At 55.7% G+C, this 26,988-nt stretch overlaps 1 protein-coding gene across 1 annotated transcript; it reads right to left on the reverse strand.

Annotated features, from left to right (window-relative positions):
- Positions 1-15,080: 15,080 nt before the first annotated feature.
- LOC141751776 (adenylate cyclase type 10-like) lies at positions 15,081-26,934 on the reverse strand. The gene is made up of 15 exons (XM_074609141.1): positions 26,769-26,934; positions 26,236-26,329; positions 25,841-25,929; positions 25,033-25,271; positions 24,213-24,289; positions 23,933-24,122; positions 23,517-23,569; positions 21,893-22,046; positions 20,994-21,186; positions 20,372-20,458; positions 19,655-19,938; positions 18,906-19,042; positions 18,100-18,225; positions 16,808-17,062; positions 15,081-16,162 (listed from the first exon to the last, which is right to left on the reverse strand). The coding sequence occupies exons 2-15, from the start codon at positions 26,318-26,320 to the stop codon at positions 16,008-16,010; spliced, it is 2,124 nt and encodes a 707-aa protein (XP_074465242.1). The 5' UTR covers positions 26,321-26,329; positions 26,769-26,934; the 3' UTR covers positions 15,081-16,007.
- Positions 26,935-26,988: the final 54 nt, after the last annotated feature.

Consider the following 26,988-nt stretch of genomic DNA (forward strand, 5'->3'; position numbering starts at 1 on the left):
GCCTCTTCTCCCTTGCAGAGGCAGTTTTTAAACTGGGGGTAGGCCTTGCTGGTCCCGGCATCTCTTCTGGTGTAGCCAAACCATCTTCCATGCCATCCATGGGCTGGCCTCCCTCCTCAAGAGCCTCATACCTGTTGTGCAGAGGCACCTGGTTGGGGGATGTGGGCAAGGAGGGAGTTCGCTTCCCTCCCCTCGTAGGGACTAGCCTCCATTCACTGGCCTCCTTTTGGCCACTGCCTTCAGTGGCAGGGCGAAGGGACCAGATCTCCTTCAGCTCGGGGTTTTTTTGGGGGCTCTTCTGGTTTTTGACTCAGGGACCCGGTCAGAGTCTGCTTCCACCAATCCATTCCTTTCTCGCTCTCCCTGATGCTCCGCAGCCCTTCTGTTTCCTCTTTCAGCTCTGCTGCCAGGCTGAGCAGATCATCCCCCTGGTGGCACCTCACGCAGCTGTCACCTCTTCTACCACCCACCAGCCCTGGGAGATTAAGGCACTCTCTGCAGCCGGCGACCTGGGGGGCTGCGTGCTTCCAGGGGAGCTCAGTTGGTACGGCCACGTCTGCTCTGGCAGGTGCAGCAGATGCGGGAAGCTGCGTCCTTCAGTTGGAGACCATGGCTGACCTTCCCCCCCGAGCGTCCTGCGCCCTTCCACGCGAACTGACGCGCCATGCCCTGCCTGCCCGCCCTGTTCACCGCACTCCCTTGGGCCGCCTTTGAAGGGGCTGGGGGCTGGCCGCTGCTGCTGCAGGCTCACTTGCCTCAGCCAGTGACCGTTGGTGGCGGTTACGCCTCCTTTAAACCTGCCGCGGCTGCTGCAGGCTCCGCCCCGGCCTCGTCAGACGCTCTCGCATCAGCTGTCAGCTGCGGGCTCCCTGCGGGTCCCTGCCACTGCCCGGTCTTCTCCCGGCCTCAGAAAAACTCGGAAAAAGCCCCTTTTCGCCACCGTTGCCCGGCTCTGCTGCCGACGTGCCAGCACCGGAGCTGTTTGCCTCGGCGAGTGACCTGTGCTTGTAGATTTGCTGGCTTAAACCCTGTTTTTCATTTTACTGAGCCTCCACTGCACCAAGTGAAATTAAATTTCCAGTCTTTCAAGTACTCTTGAGCGTCTCCCTGTGAAGCTGTGAAAGTTACTGCATTGCTCAAAGCAATGATGAGAAGCTCTCTGTGGTTCCAATTTGTAGCTACCACATGCTTGGTGACTTGACATTTCAAAAAATGGGTCTCAGCTGACCCATCCCCACCTGTTTGGCTTCTGAAGGAAAAACACTCATTTTTTAAAAACGCGACATGACGAGGAGAGTATCTTCTCCGTTGTTTTTGGTCCTAGATACAAACATTGGGCTTTTTGTCCTCGAGGTGAGACTGACCCGGAACATCCCACACAGAATCTCAAATACAAGGTTGCCGACTTCACGCCAAAGGCAATTAGCAAGAAAGAAATACAGTCTCCTCTGTTGACATTCGGGGACAGGTAGAGGAGAGTACTTCATTACTTACCAATGAAGTAATGAAGGAAAAAAACCCAAGGAACACAACACGCGTATTTATGCATGTATCATCACATACTCATCCTTCAGCCCTCGGGTTTGGGCTTTCTGATTCTCGGCACAGTGCTGGATGGTTTGTTTGCCGCACACTACGTTCTCCTCCTCCACAGGAATTCGTAGTTAGTACCAACCGTTTCATTACAGAACCAGAGCACAACACAGAGGGCAGTCAATAAGTAGCGGGTTTTGGTTTGTTACTTAGGATCATAGGTAAGGCATTCTTACCCATGGTAAGAATATAATAAGGTATAAAGAAGAGAACGGTATAACTTCCAAGAGAAATTATGATCTACCAAGGTATAGATATATATACATAGAAAAGTATATATATATCTCAATTAATGTGGAAACATTCTTTGTTTTTATGGGACTGTTGAATTGGGTCTCTAAAGAGTCTCTTCTATCCCTACGGGACAGGAGAACAGCATGAAAGGAATAGGTTAGGGAAAACTGTTTGGGTTTTTCCTGCCTCAGGCAAGGGCAAACCCATTCGTGGGACTGTTTTTGCTCAAGGACCTGGAGGTACTTGGTGGGTGATGCTGGAGAATGGGGAAGCTCAATGTGTACCCCAAGGAAATTCGACCCTGGGTGAGAAGACTTAATTCCGAGCTGTATGATATTAACCGTTATATGATGCTAACAGTGTTCTAGAAGTGTTCTTCAGGATAACACAGTAGTGATGAAACCTGAATGTTGTGGTTTGGCCTCAGACGGCAACAAAGAACCATGTGCCGCTCGCTCGGGCCTTCCCAATACAGGACTCTTGGGTTGAGACAAAGGCAGTTTAACAGAACGGCAAAGGGAACAAGCAAACAACAACAATCACACGGACAGAGGAATATACAAACACGATCACGGAACCGCCGCTCCCCGCCGCTCCCCGACCAGACCCGGGACGCCCCAGCCTGCTCCGAACGGTGACTTCCTACCCCTCCCCGGGCAGCTCAGGGTGGGCATGGCTCACATGGCATGGAACACCAGGAAAAATTAACCCTATCCCCGCCGGAACCAGGACATTATCCACCCCTTATTCCATACCATCTATGCCATGCCCGGATCTTACAGGTTCCAATGAATTGCCACCACTTTCCCCTGTCATATATATATATACACACATATATATTCATGCGGATATAATGCCCTTAGTTTATGGGCCATCCCTCCAAAGCGTCCGTTGAGTTCTTTTAATCCATGGCTTTGGGCTCCACCTGTTAGAACAGTCTCTCAGGGCAGGTGAGATGCTGGGTGGTGCTGGTCTGTTGCATGCTGTATTTTCGGAGGTTGTGACTGGTGCACCCGGTGTGGCTCATGCACACAATCCGTGGGCTGAAGATGTAGATCTTGAGGAAGTTGCTGGGCGCCAGCTGCTGAGGTCAGTTCTTATCCCATCACCCCTGTGCCTTACTCATAGTACAACTGATAGCAATTATAGTAATGAGCACATACAGTGAGAGTGTTACTTAGCAATTAACAGCACACAATTTGATTCATTGGCTATTCTCACCCAAAATCAGATCCCCATGAGGTATACGTCGGACTTCCCCATGCTGCCACATCACGCACCAAGTGCACCCAGGTCCTTGGGCAAAAGCAATCCCACGGATGGGTTTGCCTTTGCCCGAGGCAGGACTAACCCAGACTGTCTTCCCTAGCGTATTCTTCATGTGCACTACGGGGACTTCATCCCCTTCTACGGTACGTGGAAGTTTTGATTGGGCAGGGCCAGCCCCATTGGTAGATCCCCTGGTGTTAACTAGCCAGGTAGCTTTTGCTAGATGTGTATCCCAATGTTTTAAAGTCCCACCACCCATTGCTCTCGGTGTAGTTTTTAACGATCCATTGTATCGTTCTAGCTTCCCGGCGGCTGGTGCGTGACAGGGGATGTGATATACCCACTCAATGCCATGCTCTTTGGCCCAGGTGTCTATGAGGCTGTTTCGGAAATGAGTCCCGTTGTCCGACTCGATTCTCTCTGGGGTACCATGTCACCACAGGACTTGCTTTTCAAGGCCCAGGATAGTGTTCCGGGCAGTGGCATGGGGCACAGGGTATGTTTCCAGCCATCCAGTGGTTGCTTCCACCATTGTGAGCACATAGCTTATTTGTTAGCTAGGCCTCTTCTAACTCTCTGAAATTAACAGCACGTTGTGTCTGAAACGGTTCGTTCAGAGTGATAAGACAGTTTGTGCCACAGAATGGTGTGCACAGAGACTCTTGATTATACTTATTGCTATAACAACCAAGGTCAGCCGGCTGCAGAGTGTGCCTTCGCCTCTCGGGGCTGGTGGGTGGTAGAAGAGGTGACAGCTGTGTGAGATGCCACCAGGGGGATGATCTACTCAGCCTCAGTGCTTATTTTCAAACTTCAGTACCAATGTACCTTGAGAGAAGAGGCTTGAAACAGTGCCTTCCTTCCCCGATTATCTCCCCGATTATGCAGCACCCTCAGGGGGAAGAGATGGAAACCAGACCGGCAGACACTGCGGCTACTGCAACCCCTGTGACAGCCACTTCGACTACTCCAACCCCCGTAGCAGCCACTGCCACTGAACCAGGGAATGAACCCGTGCCAGTATCAGTTGCCCCCATACAGAAGAAGTACACGAAGAAATCAGTTCGCTTAGTAAGAGATGATGATGAACCAGGGTCATCACGAGAGCAGGAGGAAGAGGCAGAACCAGAGATAATTACTCGATCCCTATCCTTGAGTGATCTGCAGGATATGCAAAAAAATTTTAGCCAACTTTCAGGTGAGCACATTTTCACCTGGCTGCTCCGGTGCTGGGATAACGGGGCCAGTAGCCTGGAATTAGAGAGTAGGGAGGCCAGGCAGCTGGGATCCCTGTCTAGGGAAGGCAGCATTGACAAGGTAATTGGGAAAAAGACCCAAGCCCTCAGCCTCTGGAAACGACTCCTGTCAGGTGTGAGGGAGAGGTACTCCTTCACTGAAGATGTTGTATGTCAACCAAGCAAGTGGACTACCATGGAAAGAGGTATCCAGTAACTGAGAGAATTAGCCGTGCGGGAGATGATTTATTATGACTTGGACAATGCAGACTTACCCACAGACCCTGATGAGGTGCAATGCACAAGGCCCATGTGGCAGAAGTTTGTACGGAGCGCACCATCATCATATGCCAACTCACTGGCAGTAATGGAATGGAAAGGTGAAGAGCGACCAACGGTGGATGAGGTGGCTGGCCGGCTCCGGCAATATGAAGAAAGTCTCTCTTCCCCCCTTGTCTCAGCTGTGGAGAAACTGTCGCGGAAGGTCCAGCAACTTGAAGAGAATATCTCCTACTCCCCACCTGTACAGGCCAGTGTCTCAGCTATTAGAAGCAGGCATTTCCCCACTCAAGAGAGAGAGTACAGAGGGTACACACCACGAGGCACCCTGTGGTTCTACCTGCGTGACCACGGAGAGGACATGAGGAAGTGGGATGGACAACCTACTTCGATCCTGCGGACATGGGTAGAGGAGTTGCAAGGAAGGACAACCACAAAAGGGGATCCCTCCAGGAAAAGTGCGGTCCCAGTTTCCAGTGGGACGTTCCCCAGACAGAGCAGAAGGCCTGATGTTGCTTCTGATCCTCTTGAAGGAAGTTCCAAGTCATTTATGCAAGAAGTGAGTAATGGATACTATGACCAGTATTAGAGGGGCCCTGCCTCCGGCCAGGTGGAGGAAAGGGACAACCGGGTTTATTGGACGGTGTGGATTCGATGGCCTGGCACATCAGACCCACAGGAGTATAAGGCTCTAGTGGACACGGGTGCAGAGTGTACTTTAATACCATCAAGCTATAGAGGGGCAGAACCCATTTGTATTTCTGGGGTGACAGGGGGATCCCAAGAGTTGACTGTACTGGAGGCGGAAGTGAGCCTAACTGGGAATGAGTGGCAAAAACATCCCATTGTGCCTGGCCCAGAGGCTCCATGCATCCTTGGTATAGATTACCTCAGGAGAGGGTATTTTAAGGACCCAAAAGGGTACCGTTGGGCCTTTGGCATAGCTGCCTTGGAGACGGAGGAAGTTAAACAGTTGTCTACCTTGCCTGGTCTCTCGGAGGATTCTTCTGTTGTGGGGTTGTTGAGGGTCAAAGAACAACAGGTGCCGATTGCTACCGCAACGGTGCATTGGCGGCAATATCGCATTAACCGAGACTCTCTGATTCCCATCCATAAGCTGATTCGTCAACTAGAGGTTCAAGGAGTGATCAGCAAGACTCGCTCACCCTTTAACAGTCCCATGTGGCCGGTGAGAAAATCTAATGGAGAGTGGAGGCTAACTGTAGACTATCGTGGTCTGAATGAAGTCACACCACCGCTGAGTGCTGCCGTGCCGGACATGGTACAACTCCAGTACAAACTGGAGTCCAAGGCAGCCAAGCGGTATGCTACGACTGATATAGTGAATGCATTCTTCTCAATCCCTTTGGCAGCAGAGTGCAGGCCACAGTTTGCTTTCACTTGGAGGGGCGTCCATACACCTGGAATCGACTGCCCCAGGGGTGGAAACACAGCCCCACCATTTGCCATGGGCTGATCCAGACTGCACTGGAACAGGGTGAAGCTCCAGAACATCTGCAGTACATTGATGACATCATTGTATGGGGAAACACAGCAGAAGAAGTTTTTGAGAAAGGGGGTAAAATAGTCTGAATCCTCCTGAAAGCTGGTTTTGCCATAACACGAAGTAAGGTCAAGGGACCTGCGCAGGAGATCCAGTTTTTAGGAATAAAATGGCAAGATGGACGCCGTCAGATCCCAATGGATGTGATCAACAAAATAGCAGCTATGTCTCCACCAACTAGTAAAAAGGAAACACAAGCTTTCTTAGGCATTGTGGGTTTTTGGAGAATGCATATCCCAGATTACAGTCTAATTGTGAGCCCTCTGTATCAAGTAACCCGGAAGAAGAATGACTTTAAATGGGGTCCTGAGCAATGACAAGCTTTTGAACAAATCAAACAGGAAATAGTCCATGCAGTGGCCCTGGGGCCAGTCCGGGCAGGACAAGATGTTAAAAATGTGCTCTACACCGCAGCCGGGGAGAACGGCCCTACCTGGAGCCTCTGGCAGAAAGCACCAGGGGAGACCCGAGGTCAGCCCCTGGGGTTTTGGAGTTGGGGATACAGAGGATCCAAAGCCTGCTACACTCCAACAGAAAAAGAGATATTGGCAGCATATGAAGGGGTTCGAGCTGCTTCGGAAGTGGTTGGCACAGAAGCGCAGCTCCTCCCAGCACCTCGACTGCCGGTGCTGCGCTGGGTGTTCAAAGAAAGGGTCCCCACCACACATCATGCAACTGATGCTACATGGAGTAAGTGGATTGCACTGGTCACACAGCGAACTCGAATGGGAAACCCCAGTCGCCCAGGAATTCTGGAAGTGACCATGGACTGGCCAGAAGGCAAGGATTTCGGAATGTCACCAGAGGAGGAGGTGACGCGTGCAGAAGAGTCCCCACCATATAATAAACTGCCAGAAAATGAGAAGAAATATGCCCTGTTCACTGACGGGTCCTGCCGGATTGTGGGAAAGCATCGAAAGTGGAAGGCTGCTGTGTGGAGTCTTACACGAAAAGTTGCAGAAGCCAGTGAAGGAGAGGGTGAATCGAGCCAGTTTGCAGAGGTGAAAGCCATTCAGCTGGCTTTGGACATTGCCGAGCGAGAAAAATGGCCAGTACTTTATCTCTACACTGACTCATGGATGGTGGCAAATGCTCTGTGGGGGTGGTTACAGCAGTGGAAGGCAACTAGCGGCACAGAGGCAAACCCATCTGGGCTGCTGACCTATGGCAAGATATTTCTGCCCGGATAGAGAATCTGGTTGTGAAAGTACGCCATGTAGATGCCCACGTACCAAAGAATCGGGCCACGGAGGAACATCAGAACAACCAGCAGGTGGATCGGGCTGCTAGGATTGAAGTGTCTCAGGTGGATCTGGACTGGCAACATAAGGGTGAACTATTCACAGCTCGATGGGCCCATGACTCCTCAGGCCATCAAGGAAGAGACGCGACATACAGATGGGATCGTGACCAAGGGGTGGACTTGACCATGGACACTATTGCACAGGTCATCCGTGAATGTGAGACATGCGCTGCAATCAAGCAAGTGGAGCGTTTGAAGCCTTTTTGGTATAGAGGACGATGGCTGAAATATAAATATGGGGAGGCCTGGCAGATTGATTATATCACACTGCCACAAACCCGTCAAGGCAAGTGCCATGTGCTCACAATGGTGGAAGCAACCACTGGATGGCTGGAAACATACCCTGTGCCCCATGCCACTGCCCGGAACACTATCCTGGGCCTTGAAAAGCAAGTCCTGTGGTGACATGGTACCCCAGAGAGAATCGAGTCGGACAACGGGACTCATTTCCGAAACAGCCTCATAGACACCTGGGCCAAAGAGCATGGCATTGAGTGGGTATATCACATCCCCTGTCACGCACCAGCCGCCGGGAAGCTAGAACGATACAATGGATCGTTAAAAACTACACCGAGAGCAATGGGTGGTGGGACTTTAAAACATTGGGATACACATCTAGCAAAAGCTACCTGGCTAGTTAACACCAGGGGATCTACCAATGGGGCTGGCCCTGCCCAATCAAAACTTCCACGTACCGTAGAAGGGGATGAAGTCCCCGTAGTGCACATGAAGAATACGCTAGGGAAGACAGTCTGGGTTAGTCCTGCCTCGGGCAAAGGCAAACCCATCCGTGGGATTGCTTTTGCCCAAGGACCTGGGTGCACTTGGTGCGTGATGTGGCAGCATGGGGAAGTCCGACGTATACCTCATGGGGATCTGATTTTGGGTGAGAATAGCCAATGAATCAAATTGTGTGCTGTTAATTGCTAAGTAACACTCTCACTGTATGTGCTCATTACTATAATTGCTATCAGTTGTACTATGAGTAAGGCACAGGGGTGATGGGATAAGAACTGACCTCAGCAGCTGGCGCCCAGCAACTTCCTCAAGATCTACATCTTCAGCCCACGGATTGTGTGCATGAGCCACACCGGGTGCACCAGTCACAACCTCCGAAAATACAGCATGCAACAGACCAGCACCACCCAGCATCTCACCTGCCCTGAGAGACTGTTCTAACAGGTGGAGCCCAAAGCCATGGATTAAAAGAACTCAACGGACGCTTTGGAGGGATGGCCCATAAACTAAGGGCATTATATCCGCATGAATATATATGTGTGTATATATATATATGACAGGGGAAAGTGGTGGCAATTCATTGGAACCTGTAAGATCCGGGCATGGCATAGATGGTATGGAATAAGGGGTGGATAATGTCCTGGTTCCGGCGGGGATAGGGTTAATTTTTCCTGGTGTTCCATGCCATGTGAGCCATGCCCACCCTGAGCTGCCCGGGGAGGGGTAGGAAGTCACCGTTCGGAGCAGGCTGGGGCGTCCCGGGTCTGGTCGGGGAGCGGCGGGGAGCGGCGGTTCCGTGATCGTGTTTGTATATTCCTCTGTCCGTGTGATTGTTGTTGTTTGCTTGTTCCCTTTGCCGTTCTGTTAAACTGCCTTTGTCTCAACCCAAGAGTCCTGTATTGGGAAGGCCCGAGCGAGCGGCACATGGTTCTTTGTTGCCGTCTGAGGCCAAACCACAACATTCAGGTTTCATCACTACTGTGTTATCCTGAAGAACACTTCTAGAACACTGTTAGCATCATATAACGGTTAATATCATACAGCTCGGAATTAAGTCTTCTCACCCAGGGTCGAATTTCCTTGGGGTACACATTGAGCTTCCCCATTCTCCAGCATCACCCACCAAGTACCTCCAGGTCCTTGAGCAAAAACAGTCCCACGAATGGGTTTGCCCTTGCCTGAGGCAGGAAAAACCCAAACAGTTTTCCCTAACCTATTCCTTTCATGCTGTTCTCCTGTCCCGTAGGGATAGAAGAGACTCTTTAGAGACCCAATTCAACAGTCCCATAAAAACAAAGAATGTTTCCACATTAATTGAGATATATATATACTTTTCTATGTATATATATCTATACCTTGGTAGATCATAATTTCTCTTGGAAGTTATACCGTTCTCTTCTTTATACCTTATTATATTCTTACCATGGGTAAGAATGCCTTACCTATGATCCTAAGTAACAAACCAAAACCCGCTACTTATTGACTGCCCTCTGTGTTGTGCTCTGGTTCTGTAATGAAACGGTTGGTACTAACTACGAATTCCTGTGGAGGAGGAGAACGTAGTGTGCGGCAAACAAACCATCCAGCACTGTGCCGAGAATCAGAAAGCCCAAACCCGAGGGCTGAAGGATGAGTATGTGATGATACATGCATAAATACGCGTGTTGTGTTCCTTGGGTTTTTTTCCTTCATTACTTCATTGGTAAGTAATGAAGTACTCTCCTCTACCTGTCCCCGAATGTCAACAGAGGAGACTGTATTTCTTTCTTGCTAATTGCCTTTGGCGTGAAGTCGGCAACCTTGTATTTGAGATTCTGTGTGGGATGTTCCGGGTCAGTCTCACCTCGAGGACAAAAAGCCCAATGTTTGTATCTAGGACCAAAAACAACGGAGAAGATACTCTCCTCGTCATGTCGCGTTTTTAAAAAATGAGTGTTTTTCCTTCAGAAGCCAAACAGGTGGGGATGGGTCAGCTGAGACCCATTTTTTGAAATGTCAAGTCACCAAGCATGTGGTAGCTACAAATTGGAACCACAGAGAGCTTCTCATCATTGCTTTGAGCAATGCAGTAACTTTCACAGCTTCACAGGGAGACGCTCAAGAGTACTTGAAAGACTGGAAATTTAATTTCACTTGGTGCAGTGGAGGCTCAGTAAAATGAAAAACAGGGTTTAAGCCAGCAAATCTACAAGCACAGGTCACTCGCCGAGGCAAACAGCTCCGGTGCTGGCACGTCGGCAGCAGAGCCGGGCAACGGTGGCGAAAAGGGGCTTTTTCCGAGTTTTTCTGAGGCCGGGAGAAGACCGGGCAGTGGCAGGGACCCGCAGGGAGCCCGCAGCTGACAGCTGATGCGAGAGCGTCTGACGAGGCCGGGGCGGAGCCTGCAGCAGCCGCGGCAGGTTTAAAGGAGGCGTAACCGCCACCAACGGTCACTGGCTGAGGCAAGTGAGCCTGCAGCAGCAGCGGCCAGCCCCCAGCCCCTTCAAAGGCGGCCCAAGGGAGTGCGGTGAACAGGGCGGGCAGGCAGGGCATGGCGCGTCAGTTCGCGTGGAAGGGCGCAGGACGCTCGGGGGGGAAGGTCAGCCATGGTCTCCAACTGAAGGACGCAGCTTCCCGCATCTGCTGCACCTGCCAGAGCAGACGTGGCCGTACCAACTGAGCTCCCCTGGAAGCACGCAGCCCCCCAGGTCGCCGGCTGCAGAGAGTGCCTTAATCTCCCAGGGCTGGTGGGTGGTAGAAGAGGTGACAGCTGCGTGAGGTGCCACCAGGGGGATGATCTGCTCAGCCTGGCAGCAGAGCTGAAAGAGGAAACAGAAGGGCTGCGGAGCATCAGGGAGAGTGAGAAAGGAATGGATTGGTGGAAGCAGACTCTGACCGGGTCCCTGAGTCAAAAACCAGAAGAGCCCCCAAAAAAACCCCGAGCTGAAGGAGATCTGGTCCCTTCGCCCTGCCACTGAAGGCAGTGGCCAAAAGGAGGCCAGTGAATGGAGGCTAGTCCCTACGAGGGGAGGGAAGCGAACTCCCTCCTTGCCCACATCCCCCAACCAGGTGCCTCTGCACAACAGGTATGAGGCTCTTGAGGAGGGAGGCCAGCCCATGGATGGCATGGAAGATGGTTTGGCTACACCAGAAGAGATGCCGGGACCAGCAAGGCCTACCCCCAGTTTAAAAACTGCCTCTGCAAGGGAGAAGAGGCGGGTTATAGTAGTAGGCCCAATATGCCGCGCAGACCCTCTTGACAGGGAGGTATGCTGCCTCCCCGGGGCCGGGGTCAGGGACGTCACTTGAAAACTTCCCAGCCTGGTTAAATCTGGCTAGGGGCATCAAGGATAACAAGAAAAACTCCTATGAGTACGTCACGGGTACAGGCAAGACTAGGGAAGGTGTGGGCCCTCTCAGGAAGCACACAGGAGACCTGGTCACCCAGGACACGGAGAAGGCTGAGATGCTGAATGACTTTCTCGCCTCGGCCTTCACCAGCAAGGGCTCCACCCACACCACCCAAGTTGCAGGATGCAAAAGCAGGGTCTATGAGAATGAAGAAGCGCCCACTGTAGGAGAAGATCGGGTTCAGGACCATCTGAGGAACCTGAAGGTGCATAAGTCCACGGGACCAGATGAAATCCATCCACGGGTCCTGAGGGAGCTGTCAGATGAAGTCGCCAAGCCTCTTTCCATTATATTTGAGAAGTCGTGGCAGCCTGGTGAAGTTCCTGCTGATTGGAAAAGGGGAAACAGAACGCCCATTTTCAAAAAGGGAAAAAAGGAAGACCCAGGGAACTACAGGCCGGTCAGTCTCACCTCTGTGCCTGGCAAGGTCATGGAGCAGATCCTCCTGGAAACGCTACTAAGGCACATGGGAAATAGGGAGGTGATTGGTGACAGCCAACACGGCTTCACCAAAGGCAAACTCTGCCTGACATTGGCAAATGTCTTACTCTTTGGTGTCTTTGGTGAAATTACAATAGAAACTGTGGCGGCTCTCTGTCAGTGAACGGACTTATTTCAGAGATAACTCACATAATATGTGTGCTTATTTTTGAACTTCAGTACCAATGTACCTTGACAGAAGAGGCTTGAAACACAAGGAAGTGCCTTCCTTCCCCGATTCTTTCAAAACACGCTGGATTCTTTCAAAACTGCTTGCGATGGGAAGTGGCTAATTGTACTAATATTGACTCCTCCATCCAACAAAGAAGGAACTGCAACATGCCATTACAAATTCTACTTTTGTAGCCCTCCAGAACACTGTCAAGTTGCTTTACAAATGCTAATCAATGTCTCCTGAAGTCTAGTAGATTGAAACGCTCTGGCGATACCACTTGACTTGGTCATTGCAGAGTTGTATGGCGGAGAACAGAACTCCAGAGTTTTCATAAGAACCATTTTATTTGGAAAACAAATATACAGCTCTGGTGACAGAAGAAGTCGGTAAAGTTGTCCTGAATGGTCCCTGTTTAAGAAAACCATCTGCCACGCTAACAGCACCTGCAACGTGGTCTCCATCTGCGTTTCCATCTTCAATTTTATCTGCATCCGCACCGGCATCCCCAAAGATGCCTTCCTCTGAAATGGTACCTGCATCAGCAACGCTCCCTCTGTCTGCAAGGGCATCTGCAATGCTCTCTGCACTCCGGTTTTGTCTACATCTGCAGTGGCGCACGAAAGGGTATCTGGTGTGGCATCTGTCTCTCCCATGGCATCTCCGTCTGCAGTTGCATCTGAAAGACTACCTGGTTTCTGCAAGGGCGTCTGCAGCGGTATCTGTGTCTGCCACGGCCTCTACAACGGCATCTGCACCTGCAACGGAATGGGCGGTGGTATCTCTGATGGTATCAGTACGGGTGTCCCTGCCTGTATTGGTGCCGGCGTCTGTGAAGGTCTCTGTACGGTGCCTGTGTGCCCAATTGTACCTGTGTCTGCGTCTGTGCTGGCATCTGTCTGTGTCCTAAGTCTGTGCGTGGCGGGAGTTCTGCTGTCCAACAGGAGTCCAACGCCCTGTCCGTGTTGGCCTTCATGCGCGCTGCCAGGCGGGAGAACCTCCGTCCGCTGGAAGTGCCCTCCAGGCTGAAGAGGCGCTCCAGTAAGGAAAGGCAGCAGCTCTGCTGCAGCAGCCAGGCCAGCCTCTTCATCCTGCTGCACGAGAGAAACTGCTGGGTCCAGAGGCTCTCGCTGTACAGCGCTAAATCAGACAGGGCTGGGGGAAAGCAGGGCGGCGGACAAGCCAGTCGCACCTCCTGGGAGGAAAGGGAGCTGATGGAGAGGAAGGGGGCAAACAAAGCAGTGCCGCCAGGGGAAGCTGACCGCTCGAGAGGGCGCGTTGGCGCTACAGCGCCCGGGGGCCCAAGCAAAGCTGGGAACCGGCAAGAAAAGGGTTATCGCCCTCTGAGCTTCCTCACTCTCACACCTCACCCCCACCCACTGCTCCTTCCCTGTCTCCTGACTCCTGAGCCCTGCCCCTCGTCAGCCTCTACTCCCTGTTTGCAGCTCTCTGTCCCCAGCCACCACCAAGGCCCTGCCGCCGTCGACGCGTGCCGGCAGGCACAGCCCCGGCTGTGAGCTGCTTTTTACCCAGGGGGGAAGGAGCGTACAGGGGGGAGGGAGTGTGGGGCTCTGTCGTTCCCCATTCCACCCGCACATCGCTCCTTAACCCCTCGGTCCTGTAAGGGCCATGCGTCAGGTCACGTGTGGCCTCAAGCCCAGGCAGGTCTGGGACCAGGTAGGAAATGGCTCTTCCTCCCCTGGGTTCTCAGTTCTGCTCCTTACCGGCCCTTCTGCAGAAGGCAGGCTGCTCTTCTCACGTAAGCGACACAAGGCAACTTTTCCACCTGAGCCTTGACAAAGGCGCCAAGGAAGGTCTCGGGGAAGTTCCTTCTGAGCAAGCTCAAAGCCTCCCTCATCATTTTCTCTGCCAGCTGAAGGCGTTGCATACACCAGCAAACCTGCAGAGGAAAAGGGAAACACCCTGATCTGCTCGAGTCGGCCAAGAGACTGCCGGAATCTGCCGGTGGCTTGTGATGCCAGGGATAGCCCCTGCAGCCGGGGAAAGCATCCAGCTCCATCCCCCAGGACATCCCTCCAGACCTCCCCATCTCTTTACCTCCCCTTTGAGGCTGAAGAAGGTGGCCTCTTCAAAGCAGGCTATCGCAGTGGCTTTCATCTTCCTCAGGACCTCCGCTTCGTTCAGCTTCATGAGGGCCTTTGCGCAAGCACAGAGAGAGCAGGCGAGCGTGATGCAGAGCCCATGGCCGGCCTCGTCCTCCCCTGTTGCCTCTGGCATCTGTCTTAAGAGGGCCCGTTTCTCCCCCTGCTGATGCCCGCCCCAACACAGTCACGCCGGCTCAGAGCACAGGCACCAGTGCTCCTTCAGATCCCCTCCCTGCTAATTCCCCTCCTGCTATGGGCACGGTGGCCTGTGTCTCCGTCCACAGAAGAGGCAAGCCGGAGGAAGAAGTCAGGCTCTGACCCCAGCATGTCCCTTCCAAGGCCCCGTCAAGGCATGCCCTATTGCAGCGGTGAAGTTGTCCTGCCCAGAGCCAGCTGACTGAGAGGACTCCGTGCACGGTGGGCGCTGGCGAGCGAGGCAACTCACCATGTAGCTGTTGGAGACGTGCAGGTAGGCAGCAGCACACTCCAGAAGGTAGTAAAAGGCTCGGTCGGCATCGCCCATTGCCACGTAGTGGCGAGCCAAAGGCACAAGCACCGATTCCACGATGGCTCGGCATTCACACCAGTGTGTGCCGTTGTGCTGCCTGTCGGTCTCGTCGGGCAGCTCAGTTGTCTGTTCGCCCTCTGGCAGAAGCCGCTCCGCCACGCAGAAGCCGCTCCGCCACACTAGTCAGAGGACCTGTCCCCAGGGGAAGAAGAGAGCAAAGAATGCACAGGCATCACCTACACTGGTCTTTTACCCCACAGAGAGGCCATCAAAAGCCCTTTGTTCAAAAGAGAGCGCGAGCCCACGGGCAGGCATGACTCCTACAGCTGCTTTGTAGCCAGGGAGAAGACGACAAGCTGGGCTTTCTGTCACCTCCCCCAGGCAAACCACCTGGCTCCCTTGTGGTGGCTTTTCGCCTGCAGATTTTGTAGCGCTCCTCTCGAGGAACTGGAAAGCAAGGCCTGCTCCAGCGTAGTGTGACCATCACTAGGAGCCCACGGGCTTCCTCCAGCACTGTCTCACCTCCGTGGCCATCTCTTCCCAGCTCCCACCTCACAGAAAGCCTCTTCCTTAAGCTAGAGTCACAACCGGCAGGCAAATGCCAGCGCTTCCTTGGTCTCCTCTGGAGACCCCTGAGGCCCCTGCCTTTACAGAGAATCAAACCCTTGTCTGCTCACCCGGTTTCCGCCTCCGTGAAAGCCTGCTGCTCTGCGGCATCTGCAAAGAAAACAGGGGGTTAGACACCTCCTCGCCTGCCCCAGGGGAAGAGCTGCTCTCGCTCTCCCACTGGGCTTCAAGGACCCTTGCGAGGGTGCCGACACGCTGAGCAAAGTCTGCGGTGGTTGTCCTCAGCTCCTGGGCTCGTCCCCGGCAGACCTCCTCCCAGCCGATCCCCAGCATACACCCCTGGGCTCCTGGAGGGCCCGGGCTGTGGAGCACGGTGCACAGCGTACCCCCAGTGGCGTGGGTCCTGTCCTGCTTCAGCTCTTCTCCAGCCAGCACCAAGGCCTCCCAGCTGCATGAGTCGCCTCCGTCGGCAGGGTCCCGACAGCTGCCTCCGTCCTGGCTGCTGGTGACGGCGAAGTGGTGGAAGGCGACAAACTCCCCTTGGCCGCAGCTCTTGCATTTGTGCGCGTGCTACTCCAGGAAGGCGGCACACTTGCCTCGCAAGGCGACTCGCTGCCTCTCGGGCCACAGCTCGTACGCAGCCTTCTGCAGCAGCGGGACGCAGAAGGCCAAGACGCCAGGCTGCTGCTCCTCGGTCCTCGTGCTGGGAGAGGGCCTCTGCACACCTGCAAGGCAAAGGGCCTCGGCATCAGCCCCAGCTCAGGGCCGTCGCAGCCGGGGCACGAGAGTCATGCCTTGGCGTGCACCCTTGCCAGCCAACCAGCACTGCTGCACACCGAGCCTTGCAGCACGGGGCAAAAGGGCCCAGCTTGCCTTGCTGACGCTAGCCCAGCCCCGCGGACACAGCGCTCAGCTGCGCTCCAGGCAGGAGCTGGGCATGTCACCACCAGCCCAAGCAAGCCCCGTCCAGCACTTTCTCCCTGCTCTTGGCAAGGCAGTCCCCAGCCTCCTGAGCTTCCTCCTGCGCCACAGGGGAGTCAAAGCTGAATAAAAGCCCGTCAAGGGCCCCGGGGCAACCTGGAGAGCATCTTTGATCAGGTGGCTGGGAGAGGATGTCAGGGGCTCCACACGCCCTCCCGTGCCTGTGCTACGAGCAGCACTCGGGATGGCACTTGGTGGGAACCTCCCTCCAGCGCAAAGCTAGCGGGCTTTGAGACTGACCCGTAAGGTCTTTGAACAACCCATCGCAAAGAGCCGTGCCTGCCTGAGCCCCAGCCACCCCTCACAGCAGGGGAAGCGCACCATGCCCTGGGGAGCCCTGCCGGGACACAGCTGGGAGCTCCCTTGTCCACCTGCCCGCTACCACTTACTGCTCTCCACCTGCGAAGAGGTGGCTGGCCCCTCGGTAGGATCTTGCACATCTTCTGGCACCTCTGTGTTTTTCAGCCACCTCAGGATGTTGTCGCTCACCAGCTCGTCCAACGAGGAATTCATATGGGTCCTGAGGCCAGTGGGAAGGATGTGCAACAGGAGCTGGGTGGTAAACACCGGCCCGATGATGGCTGCAAACTTCACAACCATCCGCGTCAGCGGCTGCATCCGATCCAGCTGAGTCAGCGCAATCTCTGTCAAGAAGAAACAACACGTCTCTCTTGCCTCTTCCCCATGCTGAGGCTGGAGAGGCTGGAAAGTTTCAACCCATGAGATGGGGTAGACTTTGGCCTCCTCTCCTTGCGGCTGCACCTACTGGGCAATCGCAACCCAGGGTAGGCATCTTCAAACTGGCTCCGCTCCTGATGGAATCGCAGGCCATGAGGCCTGGGGAAAAGCCAGATGCTCAAACAAATGCTCCCCCACCGAGGGCAGGGAGGGCAGGACCCAGCAGGTATGCGCATCCCATGATGTGCCCTACCAGATCTGGAGTAGGCTTTTGCCCAACAGCGCACACAGAGAACTTTCCCCACATCACAGGTGGACACAGAGCTCCCCACAACGCTTGCCTTAACTTGGCCAGACAATACTATTCCTTTCTCTTGGTTTTCTTTTTTTTTTTTTTTTTTGGACAAAGCCACTTCACAGCAGGAATACTTTAGCATGATGTCTCTTCACAATTCATAACAAATGTCTATGGCCAGAGAGGAGGGACACTCATTGAAAGCTCCCCCATCCAGCTCCCCTGGCTACAGGAGGATTTCCATGCAGATCCGCAGAAAACAAAAAACCAAAACAAAACGAAAAAAAAGAAGAAAAAAGAGAAGGATTTGGTTTGGATTAAGTGCCTTGAGACCAGCATTAGCTGGGGAACTTAAAAAGGGAACAGCAACACAGATGCTGCGTCAAAGTTGGGACAGAGGCAAGTCAAAGCCTTTTCCCAGCAAAGTATTTGTTTTGGTGAGAAAAGGGAGCCATTTCAGTGTTGCACGGATAACCTTTTCTCTCCTACCTGCTGACGGAGAGCAGCCAGCAGGCTCACAGGAGGGGAAAGCGGCTGCCTGCAGCCCCAGGCCTGTTTCTGGTGGGACCGGAGCCGCCTTCCCAGCAGAGCCCCCACGCTGAGAGGGTGACTCTGCAGCACACGGATGCCCGGCCTCCCTCCAGCCCGTGCCCCGGGAAGGAGCCCCAGCACAGCCGACAGCCGGCAGAGCGGCGCTCGGCTCCTTACCTTTCAAGGGGATGGGCAGCGCGGTGTTCTCCAGGGTCATGCCTGGCCTGAGGAGGCAGACCCTCCCGTCATTCCGCGCCTCGGAGCTCCAGGTTGCCGCGAGGGATGAAGCCTCGGCTGCAGATGCTGGGCGGAGCAAGAGAGCACCGATAAGGCAGTTCGCAAAGCGACTCGCAGCTCGCGAGCGCTTCACGATTCACTTGGGATGGGACAAGTCGCCCCTGACATGGTCCAGTGCCTGCCCTGAATGTGGTGGTCATGAAGCAGAGCAAAACAGTTCCCACCAGTTCCCAGCCAGGGAAACTGCTGGTGCTAATGCAAGACGTGGCCTCAGTCCTGGCTCTTCCCAAGGCCGCGGCACTCTGGCTGGCATTGCTCTCTCGGATGGCATTACCACCGTTTTCTTCCGTTACCGGCACTCTTGTGGGGATTTATGGTTTGGCATTCAAGTTTCCTGGGCTCGTCCCTCACCTCAAGCTGGGGTTTGTTCTCAAGTGAGCTAGCCTTTGGCCAAGCTAAACTGCATGCCCATTGGAATGCCTAAGAAACACCACAAGCACATGTGCTTCGGAAGGATTTCCCCTGTGTTTTAGCCCCACAACCCCCGCCCCAAGAATGTAGGTCCCTCCGAGCCACCAGAACTCACTGCCCCTGCTTTGCCTGTCCCAACAGCAAGGCGCACAGGAGCCCACACCTCCGCCAGACCAAGATCCGACTCTGCCCAGAGCCATGGGGGAACAACGGGGCAAGACTCTGCTGTGGAGAACACACCACAGCAACTCGCTAGTCGCAGCCAAGGTGCTTACTGATCAGGCTCTCCCAGTTGTCCTTTGCTTTTCCAGACTGCCTCCGGGTGCAGAACTGGAGCATGTCGTTGGCACGAAGGCAGCGCAGCAGCTCCTCGCAGTAATATGGGATCCCTGAGCTGGTTCGGATCAGGAACCTGCACAGGAGCAGACCCGTCGGGGACCAGCACAAGGAAAGTAAGGTGAAACACAGTTCAGCTGGGCGGCCAGTCACTCAGGCATACCAGGGTAGCCAGCATCTTCATCACAGCTACGCCTCACTTTGGAAAGGGATCGTCCTCCCACTGCCTTGGGATTTTGTGCCCCCTGAACCCTCCAGCCTTTGCCGAAGTCCACGGGAAAAGAATTGCGGACAATGCCCAAAGCGCAGAGCAGCGAGCCCTGCCTTTCTTCTCCTCAGGAGCCTGGAGAGGATGGACCTCTGCCCCGGGGAATCTCCCCCACAGCCCAGCCACCCAGACCAAGGCCTTTTCTGTTCACACCCAGACACAGCTGGGCTCAGGACTCTTCCTCCCTTCCTCCCTGTGCGGCAGCCAAGGCTGACACCTCCCAGGCTGGGTGTCTCGGGAGTTGCCCGCTCTCAGCGCACACCCACCAGGGTGAGGCATAACAAGCCGCCCACGCCTGGCACTCGCTAGAGTCCGGGATGCTTCTAGCGGCCCTGCGCTCCCTTGCCTGGGGGCCTGATTCCCTACCACGGTCAGCAGAGGTTCAGGCCCTCAGGAAGAGCTCCCCTGCCTCCAACTTACCTCACCAGATCCCTGGGGATGCTGACCACTCCGAGGTCCTTGCAGACTTTCTGCATCACAACTGAAGCTTTCAGCTTGTCCAGATGAAGATAAGTGATTTTCTGGGACGTGGCGTTGTCTGCTGCGGCTTTGCGAAAGCTCTCGGTTATCTCGTAGCCTGGGGCTAAGCTCATGACCATGAAGAGGGAGACCTTCTGGAGCACGGGTGACATGATGAACCAGGAGTCAGGGTCGATGAAATGGGCATTGTCGATGACAAATATGCCAAAATCTCCTGTAAGGGTCTGAAAAAAAGCAGGTTGCTCTGAGGGGAATCCAGTGGATTCTCAGCTGTCTTGCAGGGGACGAGATTTAGCCTCCGTCTCTTGAGAGGATGCTCTGAAGTCTCTCCCCAGCCACTTTCCCGCTCGGAAGCTTACTGACTCTTTGAGACTGGAGGGTCATACCTAACATCACTTGCCCTGCAGGAGGGAGCTCGGGCAAGGGAACCCAGAAGACATTGCTCCTCCTCCAGGGCACACTTTACGGGAGGAAAGTCCTCGGGTGTGTTTGTGGGGCTGCGGGGGGAAGTGGGGGGGCGAGGGCTTTCTCGGGCTCTGACGGGCCATGACCCAGGTGCGCAGTCATCCCGCCTGCTCACACCTCAGTGGTACAGAGCCCGCAGACGGCAGGGTTTTTCCTTCTCTGACCCAGGGGGAAGGAAGGAGAAATGCTCACCTTCTCCAGCACTTTCACCCGAGTCGAGTGCAATTCCAGTCTTCTTTGAGTTTCATCCATCTCGCGAACATTGTCCGAAATGGGGAACTGGCCAGAAAAGCAGAGTCAGGGAGAAACACGGCTCCGGGGCTCGGCACACCTACCCAGCACACAAGACCGCAGAGCCACCGTCTCTGACAGCCTCAGCACCTCACCTCTGCCCAGCACAGGGGCAGGGAGCCGCAGCGGGGACTCCACCCAGAGCCTAAAGCAAAGGCCCTCTGCTGAGGGTCTCTGCAGAGCTGGGGCTTGGGCTGAGCCGGTTCTCTGGCTGTGGGAATCGTGGGCTGGCTGGGGCAGACCCCTCGCACAGCGGTGACCTCGGCACGAGGTCAGGAACAGCCTCTCTCCAGTGCCACTTCCAGGGTGCCGAACAAGGCACCGGGCACTGCGGATGCGGCGCAGGACACCAGCCCCACAGACAGGGAGCCCCCCGGGCCCAGGCATGGCAAATGCACACTGTGACCCCCGCAATGCCCACCCCGGAGCTAAGGCACTCCCAGCAGCGTGCCCACTCAAGGTCAGACCCAGACAAGCTCAGGAGAAGGCCTTCTCAACATCCACAGGGGCCTCTGGCTCTCACCTTGACACCGAAAATGTCATTGAGGAGGCAGTAGCTGCTCTCTTCGATTGTCCCTTGCAGCTTTGTCTTCAGCACGCGCTGCCTGTCGCCGCGCGATTCACAGTCCTGGAGGCCCAGGGCCCTGGCCATCAGCATGCGGATGGCAGAGAAGGGCTGCCTCGTGTCGATCTCCAGCAGTTCCAGGGCAACCACCCTGCGGTGCAAAAGCAAAAGGCACTGAGATTCCCCACAGCCCCAGCCTTCTAAGACAAGAGGGGCGGAGGTGCCCTTTGGGGGGAGCTCTTCAGCCCCCCATCTCCAAGCGCTTCCCACAGAAGGCCAAGCTTTTCCCTCCTCGTACGAGAAAGGGCACAGAGGGGCAGTTGCTGCCAAGCCAGCGGGAGAGCCGGGTCCAGAGCCTGTGTCTCTGCAGCGCCGGCCTAGGTCTCCCTACGTGCCCCCTGCAGAGGAACTCACGGGGCTGAGAGGCAAGAATGGAGCAAGTGGTGGGTTTGCCTTTGGGCTCCAGACCTTATCGGTCTGCCTGCCAGAGCACAGGCCCCCGTGCTCCTCCTGGGAAACACGCCGAGGGCGAGCAGGGCTTCTGAGACAGGCAGCCCTGCTGTCTCTGGGGTCTGGAGTGGGATGAAAAGCACTGAGCTTGGGCTCTTTCCTTCTATCTGCGCCTGACCCAGGGGTGAAGGAGGAAAGGCCGTGGCTCCAGAAGCCACCTCCAACTCCCCAAAGAGGCAGAGGCGGGAGCGGAGCACGCAGGTGCTCCCAGGCAGTGTCTACAGGAGGCTCTGTCGGGAGGCTGCAGTCCAAGGGCCAGGTACCCTGGCAGAGGGGCTGGAGCGTTCCACGGCTGTCAGGGGATGGGCAGGGGCAGCGTCCCAAAGCTACAGGTGGAAAACCTGTACCTGTGGCCAGCATCCTGGCCTAGAGAGGCCAGTTCAGCAAGTAAGTGGCTCTTTCCACAGCCCATCGTGCCCTCAACCGCCAGGATGTTCCTTTGGCCTGAATCCCTATAGGCGTTCAAGCAGCTGACAAAGAGGTCAGTCTCCTGCTTCCGACCTGCGAAGACAAACCAGAGAACGAGCTGCTGGGGGTGTACTGAAAAGCAAAGAGCCGTCCCTTTTGCGGGCACCCTCCACCGCAGCTTCCCTCCCCGCTACCACATCGGCCAGCCTGCCGGCACCCAGGCCTCCTTCCCACCTGCTCGTCCACGCTTGGGCACCTCTGCCTTCCTCAGAGCAGTCACGGGGCCACCTGCTTGCCTGCCCCGCAGCGCAGCCCCCTCGCCCTCTCCCCTATCCCACAGGCACGGAGATTCTGCCGGCCCCATGCGACTCCCCGCAGCGATCCAGCACGAGACTGTAAGGGATGACTGCAGCCGGTTCAGGCAGCTGCGTCCCAAACAGACTCAAAGCATCTCCTCGCTGTGCCGTGAGCTGCACAGCACCTCCCAGTAGCTAAGGCAGCGTCGTCAGTCCCGTTCTGGTTTGGTCCGGGCTACAGTTAATTTTATTCAGCAATAGCCTGTACAGGTCTATGTTTTGTATTTGTGACCAAACACCGCTGTTGATAACACAACCAGGTTTTAGTTATGGCTGAAGAGCGCCTGCGCAGCAATCGAGGCCTTTTCCATTGCTCGCGCTGCCCCGCTGGCAAACAGTCTGGGGGTGCACAAGAAGCTGGGAGGCGGCACAGCCGCCACAGCCACCACAGCTGACCCCAACTGCCCAAAGGCCTATTCCAGACCATACAACGCCGTGCTCAGCAAGAAAATCCGGCGGAAAGGAGGAAGGGGGGACGTTCGGAGTGATGGCATTTGTCTTCCCAAGTCACCGTCACACGTGATGAAACCTTGCTTTCCTCGAAATGGCAAGACGCCTGCCCGCCCATGGGAAGCAGTGAATGAATGCCTGATTTTGCTTTGGGCGTGTGTGCAGCTTTTGCTTTCCCTATTAAGCTGTCTGTGTCTCAGCGCACCAGTGCTCTCACTTTAACCCTTCCGATTCTCTAACCCATCCCACTGTGGGGTGCGAGTGGCTCTGTGGGGCTGAGCTGCCAAGCGGGGTTAACCCACAACAGGGCCCAAAACATTCGGCAAGACCCCGAGTGAATACAGGCATCCCCTGCCTCCTGACACTGCCGTGTCTTCGCCCAGATGCTGCCAAGAAAGCAGCTCTGAGGAGTACAAGGAGGAGAACCCACCGTCAAAACTCTCCATCGATTTGGCAGAAGGAAATCTCTTTCCTGACCCCAAAGACAGGGATCAGTTTAGCCCCCAGGCTGTGAGCAGCTCCACAGTTGAAAGCAACCTTCCTACCAGGTCTGGAAGACAGCAGGGAGCAGCAGGCGCCCCACCTCGTTTTCCACCCAAAGATATCAAGCAAGCAGAGACCAAGACAGGCGGCGCTTTCTTAGGGCTGCTGCAGGCAACACCATCCCTGGTAAAAGCCTCTCCCTTCCCAGCAAGGCACTAAAAGTTACCAAGGGGAAGAACCTGGGCTTCAGAAGAGCAAGGCGTTCTCCACCTACCCAGCAAGGGGACGTACTCCGACCTCTTCTTGGTAAGACCCACGCCAAAGATGCTAGAAGCAGGGGAAAAGACAACACAAGTCAATGAGACGGTGAGAAGCCAGGGGACCTAGAGAAGCAGCCTGGCGTGGTAGGGAAGGAGGTGCTCCTCGGGTACCGGCTTTTCTCTGGAGCAGGCTGTTATCCCCTGCACGCTTTCCCAGCCAAAGTTCAAGCTGACACGCTACGACAGCTTCAAGCGTAAAGAAGCCCAGCGGCCACGGTGGGACAGGAGAACATATCAAGAGTCCATCCCCAGAGGCCAAACCCAGAGAAACAGGAGAAGACTCCCGCTCTCTCAGCAGCTGGAGACAGCAGGGGAGAGGGGCAAAAAGCCTGCCACACCAGGGCTTCCGACCGTCTCAGAGGACACTCACCTCTCCTCGGTGACCCCCACGTATTGATAGACAGGGCCAGGCTGCCTGAGGCCTTTCATCTCTCTCTCCGGCAGCTCCTTGAAGTAGGAAGCGGGCAGCCGGGAGGCGGCGTAGGTCACTGCATCACAGGACACCAGCCCAGGGTAGTGCACCATCATCCGGGCAGCCAAGTTCACCTTCTGGCCAAGGACTGCCAGAGAGAGAGCACGCGTTAGAGAGAGAGAGCATGCGTCGGTGTGGCCCGTGCCGCCAGCCCCGCGGCACCCTTCCAGGCCAATACCTGTGTATTCGTGTCTCAGCGGGTGGCCAGTGACTCCGCAGAACATCGTCCCTCTGGTAACTGCCACAGACATTGTCCTGGCACACAGAGAAACAGCAGGGCTTGAGCAGCGCCCCAGGCGCAGTCCTGCCCGCCTGGCTTCATCCCTTCCCACACCTCCCCTCGGTGCCAGCCTGGGCCACCGGCTGTGCTGCCCTGCCAGCGTGGGTCTCGGGGACGTGGAGAGCTCAAGGGTGCAACATCTGCAGGTTGCAAGGGACAAGGGGCAGGGGCAGAGCACGTGCAGGGCCACAGCCCTCTTGTGAGCAAAGAGAGAGGGAAGAAGGTGCCCGCCATGTCACCGCCTGGCGATGACAGCCACTTGGGATCAGGTGGCTGGGCCCCATCCCCGTTCATGGGGCAGTGGCCCAGAAGGGCCTGCCTCTGGCCGCAGCGGCCTCTGGCCCTCACGAGGGCTCTTTCCAGCGCGGTGGCCAGCAGAGTGTGCTTGGAGTTGCCTGCACCTCTCAGGGCACTGCCTCCTTCCTGCCAGGGACAAGGGAGAGCAAGCTAGAAGGCACATCTCTTTCTGTGAAGCCCCCTTGCGCCGTCCCAGGCAGCATGCACCCCGCCGACCCCCGCCACACACTCACTCTCTTTCCTCGAGCATGGTGGAGCACGAGTTGAAGATCTCCAGAGCACTCTGCAGGGCGTGAAGGCTCTCGCAGGGCAGCTTGTTTCCAGGGAGTCCCAGCATGCAGAGGAACGTGCAGCCCTGCCCAGGACAGATGTGGAACATGTTGCTACAGCGCCTAAGAGGGAGTCTCTCCCTCGCGCTCACTGCCCACCCTCTGGCGCTGGGGGAGGCCACCGTTCCCCCCCACTCACTTTATCACACAGGAGGACTTTGTTGATGTGGCCCTTGTGAGGAGAGAGGATTTCTAGCATCACCCTGCTGGCCTCCTTGAGGACGGTGCTGAGATGCACCGAGCTGGTACCTGCAGCAAGCTGCAGCTGGACAAAGATGCAGGTGACTGGCCGTAGCTCAGAGAGGAGATCCATGGGCAGTCCTGCATCGAGCTGGAAGACAAGAGCACGACGGCTTCACCAGCCTGCTCTCCCGGGCTCTTACTGCCCACACCAGTACCGAGGGAGAGCAGGCGTGCTGGCGATAGCGGGTAATAGCAGAGGAAGGGATAAATCCTCCTCTCGGTGCAAAAGGGCGGGCAGGCCGCCCAGCCTGCGGCAGGCAGACGCCGAGTCATAACACAAATGACAAAGGAGAGAAGGCTGCTCCGCTAACACGCCATCTGGGGACCGGTACGGACATGAGGGGAGACCCTCAGGGATGCTCCAGGGACTTCAGGGGAATCTCCCCTTTATCCCACCGTCGTGTCCGCGGCACACCCAGAACCATAGCCACGGAAAAGACAGAGGGACAGGAGTCCTCCTCCTGCCACCCATGTCTCTCTGAGGACAACGCAGACAATGGTGCAGCACCGGTGCCCCTGGGCTCAGTTTCCCTGCGTTGTCATCGCAGGGCACATTTTCTTTGATTGGTCTGTTCCCGTAAGAGCTCCATCTCTGCAAGGCACCACTTCTTCTGCCCTCCAAAAATGCAGCCCCCAGCAGCGGTGGCCTTGCCGTACCTTCCCGAGAGCAGCGACTGGTATGTACTTCCTAAGCACATCCTTGGCGTTCAGGTCACTGGGCAAGAGAAGAGTAGGCCTCATGGCACCTGAGGAGAGAAAAGGCAGGTGGTCGCTGGGTGGACGGGACTACGAGCTGTTGCAAAGCAGGGCCTGGCCCTGGAAGTGGGGGAGAAAGAGTCTTCTGCGCTTGCTCATGTTGCCACCTCCAGATGCTGAGGGCAGAGCTCTCCCCTGGAAGGAGGAGGCGGCAGCAGCCACCGCCCTGGGAGGCCCAACAGCCTGAGTGCTAACGGACAGAGGGAAGAGGGAGGAGGTGGTTCCTCTCTGGCCCCTGAAGCAACAAAGCCCCACCTTTCGGGACAATCACAGAGCAAGGGGAAGTGGGCACTCACCTTCCCTTTTTGAGCGGTGTCTCACTGGGTCTTGTACGAGCTTGCGTAAGGCGTCTTGGCATTCGGACCAAGGCATCGGATCCATGCCCGTCACCTGAAGACACACAGAATGAAAGCACTGCCACTGGCCTCCCCAGGACTCCCAGGGGACAGAGCCTGCCCTCCACCGTCACTGCCCAGAGAAGGGGAGAAGTAGCCCACCTGGCTGGATGGGACAGCAGTGCTTCCTCAGAAGCACCGGAGCTGGACAGCCATTCTCCAAGCATGCCCATCTCCAAGCAACCACAGCTCCATGGCCCACAGAGGACATTGCTGCTGGGGCTCAAACCCTCCCAGCGCCTCCTGACCCCTCAAAGCAAGAAAGCCCAGCCCACGGTTACCCTTGAGATGGAAGGACAAGACCTTCCCCTGCCTGCCCGCTTTCCCACCTACAACTCTCTCCACATTCATCTCCTCAGCCTTCCAACACCTCCCTCCTTCATGGCCAGGCCCAGGCCCTCAGAATGGCTCTCGAGGCCAACCCATCCACCTGCCTGCACAGCTCTTGTGCCTGCGAGATGCTTGATCCTCAGCCGGTGCTGCTCACAGAGCTCCCAGCAGGTGGCCGAGAGGACAACTTCACCTGCACCCGCAACCTCTTCGGCGTCACGAACTTCAGCCAGGCACGGGCCAAAAATGCAGAAGTGTTGCCAGCTCTCATCTCCGAAAACCGGCAGGCTCATGGTCCCTGCAGAGATCCCTGGGGAGAAGGAG

The sequence above is a fragment of the Larus michahellis genome, chromosome 15 (genome assembly GCF_964199755.1).
Source record: "Larus michahellis chromosome 15, bLarMic1.1, whole genome shotgun sequence".
Lineage (NCBI taxonomy): Eukaryota > Metazoa > Chordata > Aves > Charadriiformes > Laridae > Larus > Larus michahellis.

What these genes read in the sequence shown, in the direction of transcription:
- LOC141751776 (XM_074609141.1), bottom strand. Translation starts at nt 26,320, where the DNA reads ATGGATCCGATGCCTTGGTCCGAATGCCAAGACGCCTTACGCAAGCTC. An exon ending in CAGTCGCTGCTCTCGGGAAG is followed by an intron (nt 25,272 to 25,840) that starts GTACGGCAAGGC and finishes CTTGTCTTCCAG; the next exon opens with CTCGATGCAGGACTGCCCAT. An exon ending in GGCCAGGATGCTGGCCACAG is followed by an intron (nt 21,187 to 21,892) that starts GTACAGGTTTTC and finishes TTTGCACCGCAG; the next exon opens with GGTGGTTGCCCTGGAACTGC.